The sequence below is a fragment of the Cydia strobilella genome, chromosome 6, assembly GCF_947568885.1.
Source record: "Cydia strobilella chromosome 6, ilCydStro3.1, whole genome shotgun sequence".
In the NCBI taxonomy this organism is placed as follows: Eukaryota; Metazoa; Arthropoda; class Insecta; order Lepidoptera; family Tortricidae; genus Cydia; species Cydia strobilella.
Window position 1 is genome coordinate 19,404,399 of NC_086046.1, and position 12,550 is coordinate 19,416,948.

Below are 12,550 nucleotides of genomic sequence, written 5' to 3' on the forward strand. Positions count from 1 at the left end.
GGAACCCTTCGTGCACGAGTCCGACTCGCACTTGGCCGGTTTTTAATAATTATTTTTTTGCCTTTTGTTCCCAATTCTGTCAAAAATTCAAAAAGTTATTCCGATACCGAGCCTCCTGGGTGAGAGCCAGGTATCCTATTAGCCACTAGACCATATCGGATGTTGACAAACTGTGCAAAAATAATTATATAATCACTAGTAGTCACAGAACGAATAAGGGTCTCCTGTTTTTGATTAAAGTTAATATTTTCAGAAATAATAGCTCCGAAAGAATAAAAATATGCCCCCTCTAACTTTTGAAACATAGGATGATCGGTCTAGCCGTTTTTGAGAAATTTGAAAAAATCTTCTCCTCAAAAAGACGTATAAGTATAAAGCGCTGCGAAGGAACATGCCAGTAATGTACATGATACTTGCTAATAGCCCTATCGTTTAGCCTGTTCTGACATAATGGTAACTACGAATCTCTATACTGAGCATGGCCCGACATTCTCTTGGCCGTTTTTAATTAATTCTGTTTGTTGGATATATTGTAGTATAAAATGATCTGGCTGTTTGTTTTAGTTTCGACCTTTTCACACACATGCAAAAGAGAAAGACAGCGCTATTTTTATCTGAGAGAACGAGTAAAACAAGTGAATTAACATTAATCTTATCTTTCCAGTGGCAATGGACGGTAATCCCTTCACAAAAGTAACGACGCCGAAAACCGACCCATACAACGAGCCGAAGAAATCGCCCATATACGCCAACTGCGAGCGCCCCGAGCACGGCTACAGCAATATCAACCTCCAAGACACACTCAATAAGACTGATAATCCAGTGAAGGGGTTCAAAGATGAACTGAAGACGGTTATTAGTGAGAAGAGATTTAGTAATGGAGAGATGGCGCCACCGTTACCTGAGAAGCAAGATAAACCATCGACCCCTACGAGTGAGACTAAAAAAGACAGCGGGACGTTGTCTAGAAAGACGTATTTTTCGTTCAAATCGCGGTTCAGACGAGCGACGTCGATGGCGGTGGATATCAATTCGGACGTGCCTAGCGCGTTGAAGATCACGAATTCGACGTTCTATTTGACTGACTCGATGGATGGAGACTCCGGGTTTAGCAACTGGTGAGGATTGCTTCTTATATTAAAATGTCAATTGTTGTTGGTTGCATGTGTTAATTGTTATAAACAAGCAATTTTAGTCATGGAGTCTTGTTACGCTTATGCGTAGAGCTACTTATTCTGCTACTGTTTTTACTAATTCTGAAAAAATACGATTAGCTATAACAAAAGCTCCCACCATCACTCATGGCTCTTCATCAATTTCGTCGCTTATAATGAACCCAACGTTTAGTATTCTATATTTATGCCCATGCGCAGCCTCTTCTCCCAACACATTGTTGTGATGAGCTATATGTATAAAAACATTAAAATGAAACATTAAAAACTATATCTCCGACAGCAGCGACAACGGGCAAGGCAGCGTGGAGACCCTCTCACCGACCGCCCCGGCGCGCCACCACCGCGACGGTACGCGCGCGCTCATCTCCGCATCCACGCCCTGCCTGGCTCGAGCCCAGGCTCAGGCCACTCAGGCCACACAGGCAACTCAGGCCACTCAGGCCGCGCTCGAGCGCCCGAGCATGCCGCCGCCGCCGCCGCCCGGCCGGCCCACTGACATTAGCGCTGTCAATGAAGGTACGGACGTCAACTGTTTTTGCTTGGACTAACTGCTTGGAAGTTTGTAGGGAATGATAGAATTTGACTAACTGAATTTGGAATAGTCGTCTTTTAATAATGGTTGATGATAGGTTTTGACTAACTTTAAATTTGAATTTAGAATGCATTAAATGTAGATTGCTAGATTGTATAGGTACCTAGAGATTATAGCTAAATTTTGAGTAACTTAAATTTTAGTTTAGTTTGGAACAACACTAGATTTGATACGTTTGCGCTCTTGGAGAATAGAAACCTTCCTGTTTGTGACAGCTAATCAACGGATGTCGCCTTTAGTAGAGGCTGAATTTCGAGGATATGTAGAATTGTAGATATGTAATTCTATTCAGTAGGTACCTACTTCAGACATGGACGCAACATTGCCTTGTTCTGAATTAAACACACCAATGTATCTAGGCTCGCAAAAACTTCTGGTCAAAAAATGGCCTAAAGGTCAGTTGATTTACAGTGTGTATGGTACCTTCAAATTGTAGACCTTTATCAACCAAAAGTAAAATAATGGTAACGCCAACATAATTATCGGCTTTATTCTACTACTATGTCGAATCTCGTGTCGATGGCGTACACAACATGTACAGTCGCCACCAGATATATCGGAGTGCCCGAGGTGCTCACAAATATCTGAACACGTCTCTATTGTCCAGGCGTTAGAGTGCGTGTTCAGATATTTTGAGCACCTCGGACGCTCTGATATATCTGATGGCGACTGTACAGTGGGCTGCGAAATTGCATGGAGAAATTATGAATGAATTCACTGATAAAGTCGCCATGCACTTTTGCGGCTGATGGTACAGACAGCTGCAGAGCAAAGGTACCCCCTACATATACATGTGTATGCAAAGGTGCTAAGCTAATAGTATTGACTGTACGTGACACGTATTATTTAAATTAAGAATAATTTCAGTTACATACATAAATACTTACAAAGTAAAAGGTACCTAAGTTATTATCATTTTAAACTGTTGCGCTGTATCTATATGTCGTTTGCGAAAAAACACTGTAAAATAAAACAAGTGCGAGTCGGACTCACCCATCGAGGGTTCCTTACTTTCTAGTATTTGTTGTTATAGCGACAATAGAAATATAGCATTTGTGAAATTTTTATCTTTCTAGCTATCACAGTTCATGAGACACAGCCTGTTGACAGACAGACAGACAGAGAAGTCTTAGTAATAGGGTCCCGTTTTTACCCTTTGGGTACGGAAGCCTAACTTAATTGAACAGCTCTAAATACGACAAAAAGTAATTTCAGTTGACGTCTGTCCGATGTCGGACGATGTTCCTAAACACGAAGACAGCGCTAAACAGAGGTCAGTGCCTGCGCTAACTGGAAAATACTATCAGTTCCACTAATATTACGTGTAAAAATTAAATTAGGTACCCACTAAACGGTACATTATAACAATTTTAATACGTAAAAAATCAAATAGGGGTGATTAGGGATGGCTGAGTTGAATAGGGACAAAACTTAAAATGTTATTTACCTGACAATTAAAAAAAATATACCCACACAAATTGTATCATTCAATTGAAAATAATAGTAGATTTTGTATGAGACAATTTGTGTGGGATTTATGTAAGAAAATGTCAGGTAAATCTCATTTTAAGTTTTGTCCCTATTCACCCCAGCCATCTCTATTCACCCCGGTTGACGGTACTTGATTATTGCGTCCGGACAATTCAGTTATTTCTATATGATAGTTGCTAGCATTCCTGCCTCCATTTGATATTTACCTTGATATAGCTAATACCTATTATGAATAGCTGTGATCATTTTCACGTGATATAATATCAACGGCCTTCTACCAATGCACAAATATATATAGTAACAATGAATGTACCCAACGGAAGCTGGCAGAAGACAACATAATTCTTTATTTTTCAAATTGTTAAATATTTTTACGCAAAATGTCTCTGCATCGATCTATGCTGATGGGTGTCACTTGCTTGGCAAAGCTAATCTAACTTTTTTATTACCTAAACGATTCGGTGTTCCACTTAGGGAGAACAGACACTCTGGGGTCCCAGAGTAAAGTACCACGTCACGTGACACCGGAGGTAGGTCAACTCAAGAGGAACCTAACCAGCCTAACATGACCCCAGTAAAAGCTGCACGGTTTTCGAGTTATTACCGAAATAAAATAAAAATGACTTTTCTCCTTTGTTTTAACATTTTTAGCACCTACCAGCATCGATAAAACCATGCAACTAAAAAAACGCTGGTTAGGTTCTTCTTCAGTTGACCTACCGGTGTCACTGTGACGTGGTTGTTCTGGGACAACCTCTAATGCGAATAATGGAGCTAAAGATGTCGTGCAATCATCGACTTTATAAAGCTGAGAGACCCGGTCACAGGGCGGACACGCTATACATCAAAAATCACTTGCGTTTCTATGTGTGAACGGCACGTCTGTACACGCGTCATACGTCATAGTGTGAGTTAGTTGCATAAAAACAGTACTGAGCGGCCGGCAAACGGCCGTCAATCTGCTGTCGCGGGGCGAGGTAATTGGAATCGGGGCGGGGCGGTGCGTGGCCGCTCTGTATGATAATACTATTACTTATTCTGTGACCCGGTTTAATATATTTAATATGTGAGTGCCTCACGGAAGTTTTGTTATGTATATGCGAATATATTCAAAATTCTGTAGTATTTTCCAGCGAGCGCGGGATGGTGTAGGTCTATGTTCACAAGCATGCTCTATTTTTGCACTGTTTTTTGTCTTACCCACATCTGTCCTTAAACACTCACACATTCATCTGTCGTACCAAACACGTAATACCTGTGCATTGGTGATATTTTAAATACTCACCGAGCATGCGATTTTTAGTTACCATGTACAAATTGCACTATAATTTTTAATCTTATTTGATTTTTTAATGTTCTTAACCGTCATTAGTTAATAGGTTGCAAAGAGCTATTATTTTTAGAAGAGGTGTAAAGTCTAAGAAAACATTTTGGGCCTCGAATTTGACGGCCGAAGTAGTTGCTGTACGCAATGATTTATTATAACTCAAGATACGTTATAGGCGTTCCAAAATTGAAGCAAGCGCTACCTTGTGACAAATTGTACAAGTTGCCTTTACTCGCACCTGAGCAAGCGAGAAATGTGGCACGTGCTAACTCACCGATAGAGAAAGAGACAAGCTCATGTTTAACAACGAGTGTGGCAAAGATGAATGGAATTCGAAAATTAATCAAAAATAACTGATTTCTTCGTAGGCATAGAAATAAATAGGGAAGTATTTTTTGCGCTCCTTATGTATGTACCTATCTATAGTTATACTAACTTTTTCCCGCGGCTTCGTCTGCGTGGAGTTAGTAATTTGGATAGCTTATTTATTATCCAATCGATCCCCATACAAGCTTCCACCCCCCCACCCCCCTTTTTCACCCCCTTAAAGGATAATTTCTGGGATAAAAACTACCCCCTATGTCCTTCCCCGGGACTCAAACTATCTCTATACCCAACTAAATCGGTTCAGCGGTTTAAGCGTGAAGAAGTAGGTAACAGACAGACAGACACACTTTCGCATTTATAATATTAGTATGGACTATGGATACAATATCATTGGTTGTACGGCAAAGCTGTTTGACGAACCGTATAGCGCCATCTACATCATGTGTCGAACACGGGGGCAATATTTTTTAGAAGTTAAATTTCCTCTATTAGTAGCTATAGCCGGTCAAGCAAATCTTGTCAGTAGAAAAAGGCGGCAAATTTAAAAAAATATAGCCGCGAAGGGATATCTTCCCATAGCAGATTTGCTTGACCAACTATTTATACTAGTTGATAGATATTTTGTTACATAAATCAAAATACATAGGTACATTTAAAAAGGACATACATTTATAAACGTCAGTCTAGAATTATCTAGATTTTAATGATGCAATCGCATTTAGTAGTTAGCTACGATCGCGATATCATAATAGCAAAAAAGCTTGTGGGAGTGACTTTGAATCATGTTCGTGTTTCTCTTATTCACATGTGCCCACACACTTGTACCTGTTAGAATATAAACCGTTTCGTATAGTATGAATTATTTTCCTTTTCCATATTATACAGAGTGGCTAAAAAATAAGTCCGTTGCCAGGGAGGTTTTGGGATTATACTTAGCAACTTTTACTATGGGACCAACCCCGAAATCGCGAAAAAAAATTTGGCTGTTACATACATTTTGGCTGGTCCATTTTCTATGGGAGGGTAAATTTTATTTTTATTTTTTTAGCCACCGTGTATGTTGAAGGTCATTATGAAGATGTTTTGCAGTTCCGCCAATCAAGTAACAAAATAATTCTATTGAACGTGTTATTATCTAAAATCCGGTTAAAAATTACATACATCTAACTACCTATAGAATCGATATTAAAACTGCGTTATTTATGGCAGTAACAACTCTAATGGATTGAAGGGAATCCTTCATAATAGTCGCTACGGTAATTCTTACAAGGCTGTAGGCTGAGCACATGATTGACGCGACAGTATCTCGCCGCGAGATAGACTACCCGTCTTTTACTAACTGTATGGATTAAAGGAGGACGGGTAGTCTATGTCGCGGCGAGATACTCTCGCGCCAATCATGTGCTAGCCCGGCAGGTATTATTCGCTCAGTTTTTCCTGTCACTTGACAATGAATTTATTATCTGACCTTAGACTTGCAATTAAGAGTATTAAGACTTATTGATATTCACTGAGCCCCTATGAATCATTTATTTACACATAAGGTAATTATTATTACGGAACAACGTCATTACTCTTTTTGACGTCGACTCCTGTACTATATCATATTATACCTTTTATCATTATTGTAAATATTCATTAGTTTTATTGCTGGACATAGATAGGCAAAGAGTATTTAATAGTAGAAGAGGTAGAAAGTCGAAGAAAAAAATCGTACCTACTAAATTGGACAGCTGGAGATGATGTTGATGGCGCTGTGTAGAACCCATTTTATACAGTCAACATATATATAGTTACATTTTATTATTCATTACCGTAAAATCCCCATTTTGAGTAGGGACAAAACTGACTGACTATAATAGCTCCATTTTAAATTGGAATACATTATATCAATCAGGATATAATAAGATAGAGCGGTACTGTCATAGTAAATTTTGTAACCACTTTAAATTCACTGCCATCTATCGACATAGTTTAAAACTAAAAATGAAGATTTATAAAAATACGTTAAAATGTATTTAAATATGGATAAATGTTTTTTTTATTTGCATTAATTATTTTTATATGATTTTGACCCATGTTCTTTCACTGGTATGCGTTAAAATTATAAATTACAAACGAAACAGTCAACGCCCTCTATACGAGAGTAGGCCAAAACTAGTGGCGCCGTCTGATCGAGAATCAAATTTTCGTGATTTTCGAGGCACGTTTTTTCCTTAGACTGTATCCATCTATTACGGAGTTATATGTATCTTTGATTATATTTATAGCAGTAGCCTTAAAATCCCATCTCACCCCCCTTTCATCCCTTCTCTCCCCATTCATAACCCAACTCTCTCCGCGAACCCTACTCACCCTATTTTACGGTATGGTTGTGATTTTAAAGCCAACTGTCTAAATATATGTTTGTCATGGTAATTTGCGGGCAATTGTCACGTACTTTCTTAAACTTGGTTCAAAATGCTTGTCACGTCCTTAGTTGTACGTTCCAAGTGTTACAATTACAACCGATGCCGATGACTCACAGTGGCAACTACTGTCCGCGCGCGAGTTCCGTGCACGGCTGAGGAATGTCAGGAATGTTGGGCGTCATGACAGAGTGACGGTGACTGGTGTCATTTTGTACGTACGGGCGCAAACCCCCCCCCCCCCCCCCCACACTTCCTCGACCTCCGAATGCACGGAATTGTCGCGCGGACAGTATGTTTATGTATAAAGACAAAGAACTAAAATTGAGGAAAAAAGGGCTTTGTCGTTATTTAGTGTTTGCTACAGAAAATCATAGCAAAATATCCGTGTTTACCAATTTTATTCATCTTAAATTAAAGGAAGTTCAATGTTAATTTTTTTGCAAAAACATCTTGAAATGTTAGGTACTTTAATTACCTATGAGAACTTACTCACAGTTTTTAATAAAATTCAGTCAGCCAACAACTATAACTACGGTAACCGATTGGCATTAGGCGGGCCGTATGCTCGTTTGCCACTGATGTGTAGTACAAAAATGGCATTTTAATGTGGAGTCAAGTCAAAGTAAACAAATAAAACATTCAATTGCATTGATTCGAAGTTCTCTTACTTATTTTTTCAGTATGACATGTTTCAAATATTTCTATAGCTAATTCTATATATTATCACGCTATGATGCTCTATGACTATGACATCAGCGACCTTCCCGCTGCACACCAATTATATATCATTACATTACATTACATTACAACCAGCAGTTCTGCTATTACTTGTATCACTTGTATGTACCGTTTAGTGAACTGCCGGCGCTCCTAGCTCGAGCACGTATCTATTCGTTTAGTCTGTGTCGTGATTGTGTTCTGTGTTATGGGTACTATTTTTAAAATATTGCACCTGGGCCCGAAGCTAAGACGAGAATCCTATATCGACAAATGCAAATCGAAAAGTAACAATGTAACGGGACCACAGATGCAATAAAAATTGACGTGATTTAAGTTTCGTTGGGCGTTTTTTTATAAATGATTTTCAATTGTTTAGGACCCCATCATGTTTCATGTTCAGTATTAACTGTGTTTGTGCGCTTTGAGAAATGCAAAATGCATCAATGAAGGTTAACCGGTGTCGTAAATGAATGTTGGATGGACTGGTCTGATGGAACTGTAGTAGCATGAGTAATATCTTTTGTTGTTTAACTCCCACGTTTGTTGCATGTTAGCTAATAGTCATACAAAACATTGTTGTGTTTATAATGTGACGAATTGATACGCACGAAGTGGCTACACGTGTGAAAGTGATAACGAAATAGCCGATGCGATAAATACAAAAGCCAGACTTTTAATCATACCAAGCATATTGTACACTTGTACAGTATTATATTGTCGTATTGTAAAAAAAAAATTGTTTGGTTTTGCTTTTGTATTTATAATAATGCACTTGCAAATATCCCCTAAATTTTAAATCTGAAACTAGCTACTTAAAAACAACAGCAGCATTCTTGTAAAGCTAAATTTGTTGCTTTTGTTTTTACAGTCGCCATCAGATATATCGGAGCGGCTGAGGCTTTCACAAATATCTGAACACGCCTCTATTGCCAAGGCGCTAGGTGCGTGTTCAGATATTTTTGAGCACCTCGGCCGCTCCTATATATCTGATGGCGACTGTACCAAGTTGTGTTTAATTTAGGTATAATTAGTCTCTTTGCAAATGCTTCGCGAAAAATACTTTGTGATACAGGTATAATATGAATTATCTCAGATGATTTTTTCGGGCTCGGGCCCTAATCTGTTAAACAAAGGCCTTTGTTTCGGTCTTCAGCACGTGCCAAAGCAGCCATGTCGCTTAAAAAGCAACTATCGTGATAGCATTAAGGTTCAAATTTATGTGACAGCTCATTCAGAGAATCAGGGTGGTTTTTTTTCTTTGGAGATAACAAAACGTGTTATCTCCGAATGGGCTGTTTCATGAATTTGAACCATATAATTAAGATGGTAAATTTGCTTTTTAAACGGGCTTGTTCCCGTTACTTATATCGGGGCTATTAGCATTTAGCAGTAAGCAGTGTAACCACTGCATAAAGGAAACAATACCTTTTGTTTAGCAGAATAGAGCCCGAGCCCGAAAAAATCATCTGAGATATATAATTCATACTATAATTATGATTACTACTTCAATTTATGATTTTATGGCAGCTTTAAAGAAGCCGATAATGTTTTAGACAATAACAGATGACAGAAGCACTTAACGCGTCGTTAATTCAGATGCGCTTGCGATCTCGTATTGGCATTTGCATAGAAACTATAAATCCTTCATTTGAAACGATCGCGTGCAGATATTGATTGAATACGCAAACATCCGCGTCGCTCGGCTACCTGTGCTGATTGCTATTTCAAATCAGAGAGTTATTAATAGTACCTTAAGTCTAACCTCCGTATTCTTAAAACTTAGCAAACCTTTGTTATATTTAGTCTTCTAACAAATACAAATGTTTAATATGACGGATAAGGACGAACGATTATCAAGGGCTTGTTAGACGTAATAGGCTTTATGCCAGAAAAAAGGTACCTTGAATTTGACAGCTGTACATTAATTAATTTATTATGTGGTCAAGTCAAGAGTTGAGATTTTATAATTGAGTGACCACAAAACATATGGTGCCGCATAATTTGTGCGTTCGGGGATGGTATCCACCACTACGCGTATCCCTTGCTTTTAGATTAATTTGTCTTAAAAGGCCTCTGCGCTGTTGGCTTCGGCCCCACGCACGCCTCCCAAAGGTCGGGGACCCCATGGTCCCGAGATATGGAAAGACAGACAAATAATAATAATAAATAATTTCTTTATTCAGACACGTTGTTCCAAATTTGTTAGTTTGTTACTTAAAAGCTAGGTTATTTATACTAAAACTATTTTTATTAGTGTGTAATAATAAAATAAAAAAATATATATATATATCCCCTGAATGGGGGTTTATAAGTTATAAGTGAGGACATCCAATGTCTTTGTAAAAGACTATCTGGCCTGTCCGCTAACATATTTAGTATGGTGTTGGCACTACCCTGTATTCTGCTTCTGATGGACAGCATAGCGTCATCTAGTTCGTCTGTCAAACTCGGGAGCAAGATGTTTTATTATGGCGTTACACACAAGCCTGATAAGCCGTTGGTAATCGTTAGTCTCTGTCCGTCATTTTGTCATTTAACTTTATTATACGGAGAGAAAGTTTAGCTTAAACTAAGTTTTGTAAATACTGTACACCTCTAAATAAATAACTTACACCTCTTCCACAATCCGTAACTCTTCGGTATTCACAATTCCGGTCAGTAGGTAGCCTTTGCATTCCTAGTACCGTGATTAAGCGAAAAACATGTAAATTACTATTATGATTGCGCTTAAACGGACAATTGCACAATATAGACGGAGTTATCAGCCGCGAGTTTCGAGTAGGTACATAAACGGTTATTATATTTTATTAGAGCTTATCAAATCTCATCTGTAACTAACACCGTTTCGCTGCAACGCCATCTATATGCTTTGTTCGTTTAACCGCATTTATAAACTGCAAGTATTACATAACTTAGAAGTAATTGATTGTTGTTTGTATGTAGAACTAAAACGACTGCTGCCGACGCTGACGCGGAAGGACAAGGCGCCGCGAGCGCGAACTTCTTGGTATGCTGAATGTGGTTCCGACACCTCCACGCACACCTCCAACACTTCTTGGTAAGTTACTTACTTACTTTGCTGGCGAGATGACCCAAAATGAGTCTTAGCCTCCAACACAAGAGCACGCCACTTTGCCCGGTCCAGAGCGATATCACGCCAGCATTCGCCGACGCCGAGCTCACGGAGATCCGCCTCCACTCCATCCGCCCGATATCTAGCTAGGAAGACCAACAGGCGCCCGTTTCTCAAAAGCTTGTAACTTGTAATACAAGTGGAAGTCCCTTTCTAACAAAAGCTGTCAAAAAGTGACATCCGCTTGTATTACAAGTTACAAGGTTTTTAGAAACGGGCCCCTGGACTTCGTCCAGTTGTTAAGTTACTAATATATTAATTTAGTATGTCAAACAAATCTGTCAGTGGAAAAAGGCACGAAATTATGGGAGAGCGACCCTTCACACGTAAATTTTTCCAACTTTTCGCTATTTTCTACTGAAAAAGTTATCAAAACATTCAAAACTATAAAACATATCTGATAAATAGATGTGTACCACATAAGGTAAGCGATCCAAATCTCGAAAATCGGCCGCATTCGTTAAAAGTAATATAGCTAGCGGACATTTAATAGTTTCTAATATTCGTTTACAACCCATTTTCCCTTCCCATTTAAAGTAGATACCTACCTAAAGAACTCGTAAAAACTTTAGGTACAATGACACAATGTGTGACAGGAGCGTGCTGTAGGTAAACGTACATCTACAGTTTCCACCTAACAATGTAATGTAGTAATTTCCCTTACACTACTGTTATCGGTTTATTATATTACAAATACACGCGCGATAGCATATGGCGTTGCTGTTTTCCGTAAACTGTACTTCCGCCTATAGTGGCAAAAACATTTTCTACATAACTTCACTGACATTTATCAGTAAAACGTATTAAGTAGTAGAAAATTCAACCTTTTGTAGAGATCTGATTAAAGGTTTGTAATTTATTTATTATACGTTTGTTTCCTTCGGGTTTCGCACTCTCATCGCCCTGCCCCTGCCTAATCTCAAAGCCGTTCAGGTCAAAGAAATCAACTAAATAGTAAACAAATCGAACGGTTTTTTTTAATCCGTCTGTACCGATCATTGTAAATCGTATCTCATGAGTCATGTCATGATGCATATTTGCAAAAAAATGACTTTTACTTAAAAAAAATTAGTATGATTATTAAATTGATAGATAGATAGATAAACCATTTATTCGTTTGCCACAATCACAATACACACATATTAAAACAGAAGAAACACAGGAGATATAAAAAAGCAACATTTAAATAAAAAACAAAACTTAAAAAAACAAACCGTAGAATTGCTGTGTGCGTTGCAGCAAAACAAAAGGGTTCTGGCTCAGTTATACACTCCGCTCTTTCGAGCGAAGCACTGGTAAAGATTGTTTTCAATTTTTTACTTAATACTTAATAATTTGAATGAATTTTTATTATCTTTTACAATCTGACGATCT

The 12,550-nt window shown here is 38.4% G+C and overlaps 1 protein-coding gene across 1 annotated transcript in view; it reads left to right on the forward strand.

Annotated features, from left to right (window-relative positions):
- The window catches only part of LOC134742221 (uncharacterized), an 81,351-nt gene that overhangs the window by 44,204 nt on the left and 24,597 nt on the right, over nucleotides 1–12,550 (forward strand). The window contains exons 5-7 of the mRNA XM_063675238.1: nucleotides 665–1,118; nucleotides 1,456–1,691; nucleotides 10,987–11,101. Coding sequence (XP_063531308.1) covers nucleotides 665–1,118; nucleotides 1,456–1,691; nucleotides 10,987–11,101 — 805 coding nt within the window. The remainder of the gene's footprint in view (nucleotides 1–664; nucleotides 1,119–1,455; nucleotides 1,692–10,986; nucleotides 11,102–12,550) is intronic.